The following is a 16,887-nucleotide window of genomic DNA, read 5'->3' as shown; positions in this document are numbered from 1 at the left end:
AAAGAGTGTGTTTTGTGATGAAAATAGGAATTCCACAATTTCCCTTACTTGGGTGTTTGTCATAAGAAAATAACTTTGCTTTTATCATAACCAGGTAATTCTCCTCTCTACTTCTATCAAACCCCATATACCATATGTGTGTTTGTTGCAAGTGAGGTAGAATTTACACAGCGGCATAGGGCAGTTAGCAAGCTTGGCAGCCTCAGCTCAGATGTGGTTAGTGCACGTAACAGTTTTGGACTCAGGACTTTCCAATTCTAATCACACAAACATAACCTGCACCAGAAGTCAGGGAGCACCTGTTCTCTAGTTTCTTCTAGCACTTTGAAGAAAACTGCTCCTTTCCCACACCAGAAATTTCCATCCATTCATTGATTTGACACTCCTGCTCTCCTGACTTTCTTCCTTTTGTCCCTAATAAGTGTGACAGTATAGTGAAGGTATGGCTCAAATTCCTTTAAAACTCATTCAGGCCTAGTCAGAAACTATGTGTTCTTCAAAATTATTTAGACTGTGAAAAGAAACGATGTTTCTGTGCTGATGTGACTTTGAAATGTCTGCTTCTTCTATGGTATTGGTGTGAGCTGTGTGAATGTGGGAGTTGAAGATCAGTGCTGCTGCATAGATCTGAAGTCATTTTGCCTGGAGTTAATTTGTGAAATACTTTTATTGAAGGACTCTTTCCTGAGGTTCTTTGCATAAGCAGCAGACTAACATCTGCGTCTTGTTCACAGGCACAGAGTTCTATTAAACCTTTTCAGGTTTGAGAACCTCTGCAACTCCCGCCTCCAGCTATGTTTATTGTATAGGTAAGGGTGGAAGGGCCATCAGATTACAAGCATATGTGTCTTTCAAAAGGTTGGCAAAGAATTTTTCATCTTGCAGGGGGAGAAGTGTAAGTAGGATGGGTGAATAAGATGATCTTTGCTCTTGGGCGTGACAGCATAGTAAATCCCTGGCAACTCCTGTGTACTCAGAAGCTGAAAAGTGCTACTTTATTACATCCTTATTTAAAGAAAGGAAATGTCTTGTGTTCGTTAGGTGCAAAATGTGACTTAAATATGAAAATTTTAAGAGCTGTTCTTCCACAGAGTGGATTGGTGGAATTGCAAGAAGTAACTGTGTAAAGATTCTGTCATTGAATAGTTAGCTGTGGAGATGTTATATCCCTGCAGTATTTGCTTTGAGGGAGGTGGATCTCTGCTGAATCTGTAGAATAAAGAAATTCTACCACTTACCCACTTTGACTGATTTTTTCATGTGTATATTTAAAGCAATATTCCACACCATTAACCCTACCATTTCCTATCTGTCAGTTAAAATCAGGTAAACCTGTTACCAAGGCAGTTTAGTGTTTCTATTGGTTTTGTAGTCCCTGAAAAGTCCTAGTTCATGTTTGTATACTAACCTGACTGCGCATAGTATTTAGTGAGTGGCGCAGCGTTCTTACTCTCATACCACGTCTCTTGCAGACTAGTCCTTTTGCCATGGAAGCTGAAGAAACGATGGAATGTATCCAGGAATTCCCTGAACACTATAAAGTTATTTTGGATAGACTGAATGAACAACGTGAGCAGGACCAGTTTACGGATATCACTCTGATTGTCGATGGTATGTATGGGCCTGAGAACCAGTTGGCACACAGAGAATTCTGAAAGCTGTGCTGGGATTGGGTTCGTCACAAGTCAGCTGTCAAACTAGAAAACAAATTCTTGGTTCTCTGCTGGTGTGCAAGTTGCTTGCAGTTTCATTTAAAATCTCAGGGTGAACAGTCTCCAGCAGTTATTAAGAATTTTGCTTTTGCTTTTCCAAACAAGGGGCTAAATATTTACAGACAGAAGCCCACTTTGAAACTGCTTTGAAACATGTTATACTCTAATGTGTTGTCTAAGGATTTCCGAAACATTGTTAAAATATTTTTCTCTAATTTGAGCTGACTGATTGCATGCAGACAATTTGTAGAAACATTGTGTTTAAAAAAAACCACAAAACAAAACACACCTTGAAACAAGATTTACTTCTTGCTTCTCTGGTATCTGCCTACTATTTCAATATAGAGTTAAAATTAGGGTAGAAGCACTCACTTTTCTTTTTATATGTGTTCTAAGGACATACGTATTAGTTTAAAAGGATGATGGAGGTATAAGTGCCTATTATCTCCTTAGAAAAGGTGGTGTTTGATAGATCACCTAAGATTGCTTCTTATCCCAAACGTGTCTTAGAATGGATGAGGACTTCAAGGAAAATAGGCAGTGTCCACTAGGTCAGACTTAACTAAAGGGGTACTACCTGATCTTTAAAAGGATAGAAAGAAGTCTCTTGAAGGAAAAGGGTTCTACAGAGCCCAGATTAGAAAAAAGTAAGCAAAAGAAGAAAAAATTATCCTTCGGGAATCACTGTAGTTTAACTGCCAGCGCTTGCACAAAACTTATCCTGAATGTTTGTTCCTGCTTTGGTATAACGAAATCCATGTGTCGAGCTCAAAGCTGGTCTTGTGTGCAGCTGTGTAGTTCTAATCCATGTTGCTTCTCTTATCTCTATCCCATGGAGCCTTATGAATGTTCACACCTGCCCCAGGGAGAAAAGCAATGCAGTAATGGGGAATATGCAGCCTGGAAAACAGGAAGAGCAGAGCAGAACTGATTCTGTTCTGCAGTGGTGTTTATGCTGGCAGAAGTGGTGATAAAATACATCAGTCTGTAAGAGCAGCAAAAAACAAGGAGTACCAGGATAAAACCTGAGAGCTGAGTCCAAGACATACAGAAAAAAATTTGCACAGGAATTTCACATAACTTAAATATCTGAAAAGGGAAGCACTGGAGTGAGTGGGTCCTCCACCTGATTGAGTTGCAGAGCTTCAGCAAGGTCAGTGATGTCAGCAAGGGTCTGCATGAGATGGAATAGGCTAGCTGCAGTACTATCCCATGTTACAAGAAGACGTACTAGGTGACTATATACTGCTGGCATAGATTTGTAGACTGGGTGGTCTCTTCTCTGCTTCTGCACTTATTTGGTACTATGAGTGAGGAAGATGTTATCCTAATCCAAAATTTTTTTCTCCTTTTGTAGGTCACCATTTCAAAGCTCATAAAGCTGTTCTTGCTGCCTGCAGCCAGTTCTTCTACAAATTCTTCCAAGATTTCACTCAGGAGCCCTTGGTGGAGATTGAAGGTAATCTGATTTGTGCATATAAGAACCTTCAGAGTTGTGTGCCCAAGCTGGAAATTAATTTAGTGTCCTTAGTATGGGCTTACATAAATGCTTGGTAATATCAATTAGCTTTCTAGATCTTGGCTCTTGAGTTCTTCTTCTTCGGCAGCTACCACCACTGGAGAAAAACTTCCCCTGAAGGAAAATTAAAAAGAACAGTCTTGAATTAAATCTTTTGGAAGGGAAAGTGTAAGGTTCTGTGGGTGGGTTTTTTCCCCCTTTTGTTTTTCCTCCCCTGAATATGTGGTTAATTGAGCTCAGGCAGACCCTGTATGTTTTTAGGACTAGCAGTGTGACATATAATATTTTCCCTGGTGTGCTGGTTTTGGCTGGGATAGAGTTAATTTTCTTCATACTAGCTCATAAGGGGCTATGTTCTGTATTTGTGTTGGAACAGTGTTGGTAACACAGGAATGTTTTAGCTATTACTGAGCAGGGCTTACACATAGGCAAGGCCTTTTCTGCTTCTTACACCACCCCATCAGTCAGTAGGCTGAGGCTGCACAAGAAGTTGGGCTGGGACAGCTGACCCCGACTGACCAAAGGAATATTCTGTACTGTATGACTTCATGCTCACTATATAAAGCTGGGGGAAGAAGAAGGGGGGGACGGGATGTTCAGAGTGATCGGGTTGGTATTCCCAAGTCACCATTACGCATGATGGAGCCCTGCTTTCCTGGAGGTGACTGAACACCTGCCTGCCGATGGGAAGTAGTGAATGAATTTCTTTTTTTGCTTTGCTTATGTGTGCAACTTTTGCTTTACCTATTAAACCGTCTTTATCTCAACCCACAACTTTTCTCACTTTACTCTTCTGATTTTCTCCCCCATCCCAGTGGGGCAGGGGAGTAAGCAAGCAGCTGCATGGTGCTCAGTTTAACCCCAGTTGCTGGCTGGTGTTAAACCACAAAACCTGATAACAGCCATTCTGATCAGATGAACAAGGCTGACAGTGATGGCCAATGGCAGGTGCCTTGGCTGGGGTGCAATAACAGGATAGACATGAGGCAATACTTGCCTGGTAGGCAGGGAGCAAATTCCTGGAGCAATATTTCAGCCTCCAGTAACTTGCTGCTCAAAGGTCTCTTGAGAGAGATTGTATTTTTGTGTTTAAATCTGTACTTTTTATTATTCAAACAGCTTTTTGTCCATCTTATCCTCAGAATCATAGAATTGTAGAATAATTTGGGTTGGAAGGGCCCTTTAGAGATCATCTAGCCCAATCCCCTGCAATAAGCACAATTATCACAGTAATTCTTCAATTAGATCAAGTTGCTCAGAGCCCCATCCCTCCTTTTATCTTTATTGGGCTGTAACTCTGTAGTTGTTCCAGATTCACATGTTTGTATAGTTTTATTCCAACATGAGCCTTTTCGAGTATCATCTTAATGAAACTGGCAGCTACAGTACTGTGAGCAAAATGGTGAGCAGGCAAGTGTGCAAGATTCATCAGATAGATGAGACTGAGGAACTGCTAAAAGAAACTGTTGTTTTTCTTGCCTGTATACAGGTGTAAGTAACATGGCATTTCGTCACCTAATTGAGTTCACATATACAGCAAAACTAATGGTCCAAGGTGAGGAAGAAGCAAATGATGTTTGGAAAGCCGCTGAGTATCTACAGATGTTAGAAGCGATCAAAGCACTTGAAATCAGGTAAGCCCATATGCCTCTTCTTTTTTTTTTTTTTTCCCCTCCCCAACTCTGAAATGTATAATCAGAAGAATCCTTTTATGAGAGCTGGCTGACAGTATTTTGCAGTGCTGTTCCTTATCCTGGAACCCCATAGACACATTAGCCAAGGAGAGTGCCATTAGCCCAAGTTCTTCTAGTAGCCAGCTAAAGTTTTTGTTAAAAAAACCCTCCATGACATAATACACTGGAAACTTTGTTTTCAACATCAGCATTTATTTCTGAATTAACTTTTTCTGTGCTTATTCTGTGGACTGGCAGTAGAGCTGGATAAGTATGTAAAATTTTCTTTATAGGAAAAATATGGGATTTTACATTTCTAGTGCCCTACCCTCCAACCCCACAAACACCCTTTTTTGGACATTATTAAGATTAAGCATGGTACCACCAAAAGAAAATTTTTTAAATTATTACTCAGGAAAACAAAATCAGACCGTAGCTGTCTGCTTGAGGAATTTAAAAGAAACTTGAAACTGAAAAAGTATGTTCTCGTCAGTATCACTTTGAGTCAGTGTACACTGGTAGAGCTGTTGAACCAGGATTTGGATCCATCCATCAAGCTAAACTGTCCAGCCTGCAATTATTTCCCACTGTTGTATAATGTTGTGAAGTTTGTTGGTTATGCATCATTAGTAAATGCTGTAATTCTTGTATAAGGAAACAAATGTTTTGCTTATCGAACACACATGCAAGCTAGTCATTTTTCATAGATCTTGAAAAGTTTTTTGTGGGAGTTTTTCGTTTCGGGGTTTTTTTTTTTTTCTGTTAGACAAACTTGAGTACCACTGTCAGTCTCTGTTTTCTCCTCCACAGTAAGAGGGGGAAGAATTGCAATACTGTGCCTCAATCAGAGCTTTAACTGAAAGGGGTAAGCTTCAGAAACTTCAGCTGAAGTAGTGATGATTGTAGAACTATTTGTATAATGCATTGAAGAGTTGCACATCGCATAGACTAGAAAGAAAGCAACCAGCTGTTATTCCTTAAAGTGCAGTTGTGTTGTATGTGTGTATCCCCATTAAAAGTTTCACACAGTGAGGTCAAGGATAGTAGTGTCCACTTTGCTGAGCAGATTATTCTTTTGGTATGTGATCCTGGAATTCCTTGCAGTAATTTGCAAAGTAACTGTCATCTTCTAGACATCAGAAATTCAGGCTAAATGAAACTGTAAGTTTAGCTCCTCTGTCTTCCTGTGTCTAAATAGAGTAAGGTGCAATTTAATAAGCTGTATCCTGCATTACATCATTAGCCACACATCTCTGACGTATGACTTAGACATACTGGGCAAAGCCGTATCTCTCCTGTTACTAGAAAGTGTCAAAGTGGTAGGGAGTAGACTATGTGAAAGGATTCATCAGGCTGCAAAGGAACATAAAAGCACAGCTTACTTCTGTCAGTCTGATTCAAGGGAAAGATAGCCACTCATTTTTGAAACTGATAATCAGTAGTAAAACCTCCAGCACATAAGTGTTGCAGATGATCTAGGGTGTGACTTGAAAGCACTGGCCCACTCAGCTCTGTCTGTGTTTGAGGTGGGATGCTATCCCTTACACCTTGGAGGAAGGGGTTTGTGTGTGTGTGGATGCAGGAAGAACAGGAACAGAGCTGGGAGTTGTGTTTAAGCACAGAAAATTAAACTAGAATAATCTTTCCACAGCCCAGTGGCTTTTATTTTTACTCCAACTATTAGCTGTGTGCTCTCCTGACGTATGAGATGTTATAATAATCATTGTGTGAAGTCACAGCTGTAATGTTTTCTAACAAGCTGTAATCGCTCCAGGCAATTACACACACTCCAGAGCTTAAGAGGTTAATAGCATAGGAAGGACTTGAATCTTATTTCTGAGTAGGCAGGCCGAAGAACTCCTTCCTTTGGGGAAGTTTTCTTTCCAAGTATAGAATTTCACGAGTTTCTTAAATAAACCTATGTCATTAGGCTAACTCGTCATCCTTCTTGATGGATGCTTTGCATCTTTCAAGCAGAGCTATTTGAAACACTTTAGTAGCCTTACATCAAAGGCTCTGCAGCTTTAACCATGCTATTTTACAGCTCTAAGGAGTGTAGATTAAGGACAAATTAGCTTCTGCCATACACACAGATTATGTGGTCAATCATTATTCAGCTTCTTTGAGAAACAGCTAGAGCGTGTTGGATGCAGAAGCTCAGTATTGGGAGGAATTGTTATGTCAGTACTTACGGATCTTAACCATGTTTATGCAAATGCTTTACAGGAACAAAGAAAATTCATCACCCTTAGAATCAAATCAAGCACAAGGTCAAAATAAACCGAAAAAGAGGAAGATAGCTGAAACCTCTAATGTTATCACAGAAACACTGCCATCTGCAGAATCGGAGCCTGTTGAAATTGAGGTGGAGATTGCTGAAGGGACGATTGAAGTCGAAGATGACAGTATCGAAACACTTGAAGAAGTAGCTTCTGCAGAGCAGTCTATAAAGTACATACAGACAACGGGTACATCAGATGAGTCTGCTTTGGCTCTTTTGGCAGATATCACCAGCAAATATCGTCAGGGAGAGAGAAAATGCCAGATCCAGGAAGAAGGTGATAGTGCAACTGATCCCTCATGCAAACAGGTAGAAGGTATTGAAATCGTGGAACTTCAGCTGTCACACGTGAACAATTTATTCCACTGTGAGAAATGTAACCGTTCATTTAAATTGTTTTACCATTTTAAGGAACACATGAAAACACACTCTACTGAGAATTACAAGTGTGACATATGCAATAAAAGGTACCTACGAGAGAGTGCTTTGAAACAGCACCTTACCTGTTACCACCTTGATGAAGGTGGTGCCAGCAAGAAGCAAAGACCTGGCAAAAAAATACATATATGCCAGTACTGTGATAAGCAGTTTGACCACTTTGGGCATTTTAAAGAGCACCTCCGGAAGCACACAGGTAAGAGTGCTGCTGTAGTCCTGTCCTTCTGGCCTTGGCTCTAGCACTTTGGGTGTTTGCATGTTTTGGGGAAATAGAGAATATGCTGAAGAGAACACATGAGTCCTGAGTGCTAGAAATACTTGCTTCTAGTTGGAACTAAAATGCTGGTTTATCTTTTTGTTTGTTCATTTGTTTCATTTTCCATTGATGTAAACTTCTGAGGGATTGAGGTGGTTGAAAATAGGCACCTAAAACCAGAAAGTGCTAATGAAGCTTCTTTCTCAAGTCTATTAAATCTTAAAGATTTTTTCAAAATAATTCTTAAGGCTTAAGGTTTCCTTCTTCAGAAGTACCAAACTGATGAGCTACTTTTATTTTCACAATTCTACTAGTAAAAGTTTCTGTTGAAATATGATCTGAACTGTGAGCTTCCCAGTGGAATACAGTTTAGAGGGTTTCTTTAACAGAACTTCTGAGCAAATGCCTATTAATGCATTAGGCATAAAATACTCTCGTAAAATTCTCTTTTGTACCATCTGGTTTTGAAAATTTCACCCTTGCTCTTGACATCTCATCTATGATTTGATTTTTCTTTGTTAATTAACACAGCAAAACATTTCCGGTGATTATAGTCCGCTTTTTTAACTGTGAAATCTGCCTTTATGAAATCTGGATGGCATCTTTTGAGTACAAAATTATTTGTGCTCCTTCTTTCTTCTTTATAATGTGGGAGGTTAAGATGCTACTTCTTCATCTCACTGACAAGTCTACTACCTGAACAGGTACTGAGCGTTATACAGATAACTCTGAATTTAAAATATATGTGGTCCTGATCTTCCAGGTGTTTTTGTTTAATATATCAGTCGTGAGTCATCAGTAAGAATCGAATGGAGCCCTATTTCTTTCACAGCTTCTTATTGTTGTTAAAGCCTTTTAATTCAAATTTCTTTGTATCTGTGTATGGGACTGCTGAGTATTGATATATGGCACTGTGTGCAATGTATTCCCAATAGCCCCATAAAAGTTCCATTTATAAACAGTCTTTGTCAAATCTTAATCCCCTATGAAGCAGGGAGTGTTTCTCCATTATGGGCAATCCAAATACAAGCTACTTAACAAAAGTCTTTTCAGAGAAAAGTTTGTGGCAGGCTAACAGAGTAACCCAAATATCACAATGTGTTGGTGGTTGTTGCGACAAAGGATTTTGGGGACAAAGCAACTTAGTATATCACAGGATGTACAGAATACTTTCTAAATATATATTGATATATATATATAATGCATGGAATCTAATTACTTCCAGTTTAGCATTTTCAAAATCCTTAGGCTTAAAACGAAAACAGATACTACCTTTTAACTCTGGTCTCCTAAGGTGAATGGACAAACTTCCATTCAGCCAAAGGCTTTCTGAATTCTGTATAGCACTGGTTGAATGCTAAAATGAAATTAAAAGGCCTGGGAGAAAATGTCCTACAAAGTTTGGTTTGCTGTTTAATCACACCACCAGTAATAACATGAAAGTAGCAACTGGAGCAGAAATAGACACCTTATCAGCACTGGTAATTCTTTTTGATGTAGGAATTTGGCATTACCAGTGGCTATTATCATTGTCTCAATAAAAGAAAAGAAGGCCATCCATGGAGTTTTGTTCTCACTCATGTGTACAGTGTCTTAAGCAGCTTCTGAGTCCTCAAAAAAATTCCTCAAAAATGTCTTGCATGTCTTATAACTCTGAAAATTATTACTAACAAAGTCATGTCCAGAACTTATAAAGAGGGAGGGGTTTTAGTCTGATCTAATTATTTTCCTTTTCCCCGTTATGAGAATAGATGAGATTTCACTTGCCAGTTGTAAGCAACACAGGACAGAAATTCTGCAAGGCTGCACTTAAGTAATGTATATCTGTTGAGTTCAGTAGCTCTGATTGGTCTTATACAAGAAGCTAAATTAATCTGCCCTTGTCTGAAAACCTTGTAACTGAAGTAACTTGTATACAGATTTCTTAGGAAAAATTAATCAAGGTTTTGCCATTCTGGGTAAATCTAAAATATGATTCATGGGAACTGTACTTTGAATTGCAAATAACATCTTCCATAGGAGTGAATAAATGGACTCTATTTACATGCCTTGAATAAATGATCCCAAGAAGTTCATTTGATAAATGCCTATCTTTGGTGTGTTTGTGGGAAAAAAAAATAACAACTAGGTTTACTATTTTTCTCTAAACCCAACCTAAATAATGATATGGTAGCTTTATGGTTGAATTCCCTGGTATTTCTTACATATTAGGCAAATAAAAGTCACTGTTTTAGTTGTTATGAATTTCTTTGGGTTAAAGCATATTTCTTTGGGGCAGTCTCCTTCCTGTGAATATCGGATTGTAAAGGACCAGCACAATATTGGTCTATCTCTGTCCAGAATTTCTGTCCTGTGAGTTACTTAAAATCGACAAGTGAAATCTCATCCATTCTCATAAAGGGAGAAAAAGGTAATCATTAGATCAGGCCAAAAACCTTCCTCTTTGTAAAATCTCACTTAGATGAGACTAAACTCAGTTGGATGATGCGCAGGGGAGGCAAAGCAAGTTGTCACCTTTAGCAGAGGAGTTTAGCCCTCAGCTTGCCAGTGTGTTTCTCAGAGAATAAAGAGGAGGCAAGACAGCTGGCACGCTCTCTGTTTTCCATCACTGCTGTGACTGGTGCAGCCCAGGTCAGAGCATTGAATTGCACCATGCAAGAAGTCACACAATGTCGTTTTGGCCTTTGGATATTGCCACCATTATCTTTGAGTTGTCACTTTCAGACACTTTTGGTAGAATATGTTGGAGATTACTGAGGACTTTGAGTAAGAATAGAATAAATGTGTCCCTGACTTGTGCCTTGTTCCTAGTAACTATTTAAATATGATCAGATCACAGGGCAGGTGAAGGTCTGTAGTGTGAGTTTTGCTCTGTAGTATCCACTGATTGCTTGGGCAAAGTCCGTGATTTCTGACCTGTAAGACTGACACCAGTTCAGCATCCTTTGCATTACCTGTACAACAGTCTCCAAAAACATAGCATTTTGTAACCATTAAAGGGGCATGTTCCCACCATTTAACATTTTGCTGTGGCCTTTATAAGTGAGAATTATAGGCTACTTGTGGATTTTGTTTGAAAAGCTAACTAGGAACTTCTGAATATCTTTATTTCTGAAAATATGGGTTTATTGGCTTTCCATCGCAATAGTCAATAACTACTGCATTCCTGAAAATGCAGACTTTTAAACTTGCTAAGATAGATTCTTATGCTATTCACTGAAATGTCTCGGCCTCTTTTGGAGTTCATGAAGCCATTTGTTTCAGTAGTAATGTTGGTGTCAGTACCTCTGTAGATTAATTATCAGACTTTCAGAGAAACATACTGTTCCTAATTTTTTGTACTTTAAGTTCCTTGAATTTCATTGTGTTTGTGCATGATGAAATTAGTAAACAGAGACACCAGTTGTTCTTTGTTACTACTTGATGACAGTAATAACAATATACTAATTTGGATGAAAAAGAGAAAACAGGACCTGTTTTCAGCCTCCTCTGCTGTTGTCCTTAGCTGGCTTCTGTGTTTGGTACCAGGTTTGAAATTAAGTGGCCAAACTGAAAGGAATTTTTATCTTGCTTGTGCCCATTTATGTCCCTCTGTGCTTTCTCTTCACTGTATTTGGGGGTGAGGGGTGGGAGTGGTGGTTTTGGTTGGTTGGTTGTTTTAATACTGATGCATTGTTATTTCATGGTCATTCCATGCCAATTTCTTTTTATGGAGCTCAGTTTCAGCTCTCGAGCATAAGCTGTTACTGTTCTTGAAAATAAAACTTTGTATTATTTAAATGCTTCCTTCTTTAATGTGTCTCTGTCTATATTTACTAATGTTGTTTCATTAATTGTAAATATTATCAGAGAAAAAGGGAGAAATAGCTGCTATTTCTTTAAGATATTTCATCAGAATAGTAATCCAACTTCCATAAAAACCTAAATGTATCTTAAATGGCACTGGTAATTATTACATTGTTTTTTTCCTAAATGAGACTTATGACTCCACATTAGGTTTTTGCCCTTTTATTTACATAAATAAAGTTTACATAGAATGTCTTTCTCTTCTTCTGTAGAATAATCTAGTTGGCTGTGTCTTTACAGGGTATTTATTAATCTACACAAAAGGAAGAGGGAAAGAAGAGAGAGCTGGCAGAAAAATGGCTGGTTTTATACACTTACAAATCCCTGTATCTGTCTTAACAGGTGAAAAACCATTTGAATGTCCAAACTGCCATGAACGTTTTGCTAGGAATAGCACGCTCAAATGTCACTTGACAGCCTGTCAGTCTGGAGCTGGAGCTAAAAAGGGAAGAAAGAAGCTGTATGAATGTCAGGTGGGTAATGGGAGTAGCAGAGTCTGAAGCTAGATAACTCCTTACTGTGCTGAGGGAGTGTGGGAGTACTGAGCAGGAAAAGCAACCAGAGTGGGCTTATGTCTCCAAGAACTACTTTCAGTAAAATAAATATAAGGATCACATTCAACCACAACATGCAGATAAATTCTTATATTTAAGTAGCTCCATTTAAAATAATGGAACTACTGATATGGAGCCTCATAATACTTAAAATCAGAGAGATTCTTATGGGTAGGTAAGTGTTCATCTGCATTTTACTGATCTTTCTGCTTCCTTTTCAAGGTTCTTGATGCACTGACCTAGGCCTTTCCCGCTTGTGAGCATGCTTCACTAAAGTCCAAAATACAAAGTACTATTTTATTTCCTATTTTATTATTCTTCTGTTTGATATCCAATATATTGACTTTGTCTGGAAAGTCATTCCAACTTATGATGACAGTCTGTAGTGCCTTTTAAGCAAATAATAAATGCTGTAGATGCTTAACTAGGGTACTTGGTCACTATATGTAACTGACATTCGAAAAGTTGTTCAGATAAATCTTACTTAGCTTTTAAAAGCTGGTTCTGAAAAGCTAGAAAATATAAGAGCTGAGGTTGGTTGTAGCATTTTTATTTGCCAATTTGCTGCCCCACTGCTGTGACAGTCTCAAATAAGAACACACTTTTCTTTCTCTCCACCCCCTGCTTCCCTCTCTTCTACCCTGGCACCTCATTCATTTCTGCAGTCTTTGTGTGTTGTTTTCAGGCTACTTACCTCAGTGCCAGCTGAAGGGAAGGAAGTATGCTCAAGTGTTTTGTGAAAATATCGTGTCTGCAGTTGAGGCAGTACTTTTAGCTGTAAGAGAATTAAAGGAATGGAGTTTTAAGAGAGTTTTATCTGCTGAAATCACTCGTTTGTTTGTTTTTTTTTAAATGGCAAGATGGGAGAGTTCAGTCTAGCCAGTGGAACCTCACAATGCCATGAGCAAATGAAAGCTGATAAGGAAAAGTTGTCTAGTAGTACTGCATCTAGAACTTCAGTAAAAGGACAGTTTGTGTTACCCCTTCATTGTATATTATTATTACATAAATAGCTTTCCACCCAAAACTCTCTAGCACCAGGCATTTATTGGGGCATGATACTGTATGTGAATTTCATATAAGGTTAAAATAAGAAAACGTTCAAATGCTGTACTGACTCATAAATTTTGTAGGTATCCTGGGTATGCACAACTCAAAGTAGCACACCTTTTCTTAAAAATGAATAAGTAACTACCACATCTTTTGTTCATCTGAAGCTGACTCCTCAGCTTTTACCTCTAACAAATGTGTTTTTTTAATCCAAGTAGCAAGAAGCTACACTATGTGAAGCCATGATCTGAAATAGACGCTATACTTTGTCATATTTCTGTTGGCACTGTTTAACATACTGTATCTTTTGTTTCAAGGTTTGTAACAGCGTGTTTAACAGCTGGGATCAATTCAAAGATCACTTGGTAATACACACCGGTGACAAACCCAACCACTGTACCTTATGTGATTTGTGGTTTATGCAAGGCAGTGAGCTGAGAAGGCATCTCAAAGAAATGCACAATATTTCTGAAAGAATAGTGGCAGAAGAGGTTCTTCCAGTGGAAGCTGAACCAGTAACATCAATGACTATAATAGAACAAGTGGAGCAAGTCCATGTCCTACCAGTAATTCAGGTACAAGTGGATCCTGCACAGGTAACGGTGGAACAGATGCACCAGGACCTCATACAGGACAATCAAGTCAAAGGCACTCAGATAGATGAACTCCAAGAACAGGTCCAAATTAGTTACTTGGAAGTCGAACACATTCAGACTGAACAAGGTGCTGAAGTTCATGTGGAGCAGCTACATGTTGAACATGTAAATCAAATACAGATGGAAGAAGTGCAGGCAGAACTTATAGATGGAACAGACCTTGAACAAGTAGAATATGAAAGTGTTGATCAAGGAGAAGCAGAAGAAAAGGAACCTAATCAAATAGATGATGCAAATAAGGAAGATCATGAACAAGCTGAAGGCTTAAAAACTCAACAATCAGAGGACACACAGAATGAAAAGGTGGATGACTAGGGCAAATAACAACACTGTACAGGTTTAGGAATGAAATACCAAATTATTTTTGTTAATTTTTACATTGATTTTTGAACTGTCAGTGGTCAGCGTTTCAGTATGCTGTCCTTAGGAAGCTGGACAAGTGGACCAAAATTAGCTTTCTTCATGTACAACTAAACTTGAAAAGTAACTTTCCCATTCATGTAGTACCATGGAACAGAAACTACCACAGATATGGACAGCTTTGTGAGGATTTTAATCATAATAGCTTGTATCATTGTTACACCATTCCTGGGTATATGTAAGAGTAACTTCACCTCTTTTCCAGTAGAAGCAAGCTCTTGTTACAGGTTTGCAGGATGTCTGTGGCAGAAGAATTGGTAAAATCTGGTGTGTTCTATTGTAAGTGGCAATTGGGTACCTGCGAATTTTCTGATCAGACTGTTTGCTGTATCCTAACAGCAGTCCCTAACTTTAAGGCTGGGGAAAAAACATTGTTGCTGAAGGTCTCGGAGCACAAAAATCCTGTGCCTTTTCAACACTGACTGGATAAATTTCCACAAAGTTCTTAGAGTGTTCAAGAACCTAGTTCAGTAAAAGGCAATGTAGGTAATATTATAGTGCTTTATATTTTTGCTTAAAATTGTCAGCTGCTGATTTTTTTTCATTAAATTTATAGGTGGGGAGCTGAGGGAGGAAACAGATTCCTTGTGGAGGCAGCAGGATGCTCTAAAAGGGATGCTTTAAAATAGGAAAAGCACGATAGAATCTGTGGTAAACATGAGCTGGAAGAAAGCTACCAGCAGACACTTCTGTTATAAATTGTCATTTTTGCAACTGAATATGTTTAAACATAAATATAGAGGAGACTTGTCTATGTGGTATCAGGTTCTTTGTTTTTTGAAACAAAGTTCTGACACTTGACACAAAGATGTGCTAAACGTAAAAGCCATAGGTATGAGTGCTAAACTGTGGATTGAAAAGTAGGACTGTAAATAATTTAATCAATATTAGACAATAAAACAATACCAACCATGAAACTTTGCATTATTTGTTTCATCCAATAAATTAGGAACAACTGAGTGACTGGCAATTATAGTGCCAGCTCCCAGTGGTAAGAATCTCATTTTTAATAAGATTTATAGCTCTTTAATGTAAAGCTAGATTAATTTAGAAAATAATTGTCTATCTCTATGTTCAAGGTTCCTAACGTCTTCTAATTCTCAATTATTGCCTTGAGATTAGAGGTGCTGCACACTTTCTTTTCAAAGCCTTAACTGAAGGGAGGAATTTTTGCAAGGATGTTCCCTAATACTCTTTGTAATACTGTAGATCTTAGTTAAAATCAGGCTTTTCTATTCAGCCTTCAAGTGCAGAATTATTTCCTGGGATTTGTGCTTTTATTTAGTCTCATTCAAAGTTATTCTTGTGTTTTATCATAGCCTTTGAGAAACCGTTGCAAAACAAACATGGATCTCGATTAAAATTTCAAACAACTTGATTAATGAAACTTGCATTATTTTTAATGATGTCTTCTGTTTTCTGAGATGCAAGTAATATGTGATGAGATTCTGTGCAGAGGGAAGAATGTGGCCCGATGTTAATCATGAAAGTAAAAGTTGGCTATTGTATTTATACCTGGCTTCTGATAAGAAGTTCATCTTTTGATAACATGGAGGGGACAGGCCTGCTTGCTTAGCTGCATAACTAATTTTTTTAGGTATTTGTGCATATAGACACAAGGTCTGTATCTGTGGCATTAAAGCGATGTTCTGGCTGTGTATCTAACCAAGGAAACTAACTTTTAGGTAATTTAAGTCCAATGTAAATTGAGCAGTTATGTGGTGTTGGAGGCAGGACTGTGGTTTGATAAGAACAGTTGGGCTATTTCTTTGTTCTGTTTGATTTCCCTTTTTCAACATCATTTCACAAAGTTGGTAAGAGAGAAACAATGCTCTATTGTTGTGCCCAGAGCTGCCCCATCCAGATGCCCACTGCCTGGGTGGGAGCATGGTGGGACCGTGAGCAATCCCCTCCTCACTCTAAGGGACTGGGTGAAAGGCTCTCCTCAACTCTGCTGGAGAGCCTTGCCATTTGCAGCCCTCTCTTCCCTATAATTTCCTTCCCAAATGTCTGAAGCCCAAGTTGCTCCCACCAGTGGAGTCCTTCATGCCTCCTTACTGCAACAGCTGATACTGGTGGAGAGAAGATTGGTGGAGAAGTCAGAAGCTCTGGCAACTCTCTGTAATGGCCACCTTGCCATCCTCTTTCTGCCCCAAATGTCTGTATAGACACACAGACCTCTCTGAACTCTGTATGGCCTTATATTATGCACCATTGGAGGAATTCTTCTCTCTAAATACATATATGCTGCTGGTTCCCAGAGCCCTGTGTTGTGCATGTACTGATCAGTACTTGCAACAGGGCAGCACCCCGGGTGAAGGCTTGAATTTATGCCAAATGAAACTAGTTGGCTAAAGCAGTGGGATCTAGGCAGTAAGAAATGGAAAAGTGGGAATGAATAAAATCCTGTGAGGTGTGTCTGGATATAAAATAAAATTGAGCATCAAATTGAGACAAAGGTTAGCAGAGTTAGTGGCTTTTT

The 16,887-nt window shown here is 38.7% G+C and overlaps 1 protein-coding gene across 2 annotated transcripts; it reads left to right on the top strand.

The window, feature by feature from the left end:
* The first annotated feature begins 1,487 nt into the window (after positions 1-1,487).
* ZNF131 (zinc finger protein 131) lies at positions 1,488-14,300 on the top strand. 2 transcript variants are annotated; one of them, XM_010286291.1, is made up of 7 exons: positions 1,488-1,611; positions 3,070-3,171; positions 4,721-4,865; positions 7,131-7,494; positions 7,597-7,819; positions 12,068-12,198; positions 13,647-14,300. In XM_010286291.1, exons 1-7 carry the CDS (start codon positions 1,488-1,490, stop codon positions 14,298-14,300), a joined length of 1,743 nt encoding a protein of 580 aa, XP_010284593.1. The 2 variants fall into 2 exon arrangements, with proteins under 2 accessions (XP_010284593.1, XP_010284592.1); XM_010286290.1 differs by having other exon boundaries at positions 7,131-7,819.
* Positions 14,301-16,887: the final 2,587 nt, after the last annotated feature.

This window comes from Phaethon lepturus, unplaced genomic scaffold, assembly GCF_000687285.1.
Source record: "Phaethon lepturus isolate BGI_N335 unplaced genomic scaffold, ASM68728v1 scaffold6924, whole genome shotgun sequence".
NCBI lineage: Eukaryota > Metazoa > Chordata > Aves > Phaethontiformes > Phaethontidae > Phaethon > Phaethon lepturus.
The sequence above is the reverse complement of the archived record's forward strand: the minus strand, read 5'-3'. Positions and strand labels throughout refer to the sequence as shown.

What these genes read in the sequence shown, in the direction of transcription:
- ZNF131 (XM_010286290.1), top strand. Translation starts at nt 1,488, where the DNA reads ATGGAAGCTGAAGAAACGATGGAATGTATCCAGGAATTCCCTGAACAC. An exon ending in ATCAAAGCACTTGAAATCAG is followed by an intron (nt 4,866 to 7,130) that starts GTAAGCCCATAT and finishes AATGCTTTACAG; the next exon opens with GAACAAAGAAAATTCATCAC. An exon ending in GCACCTCCGGAAGCACACAG is followed by an intron (nt 7,820 to 12,067) that starts GTAAGAGTGCTG and finishes CTGTCTTAACAG; the next exon opens with GTGAAAAACCATTTGAATGT.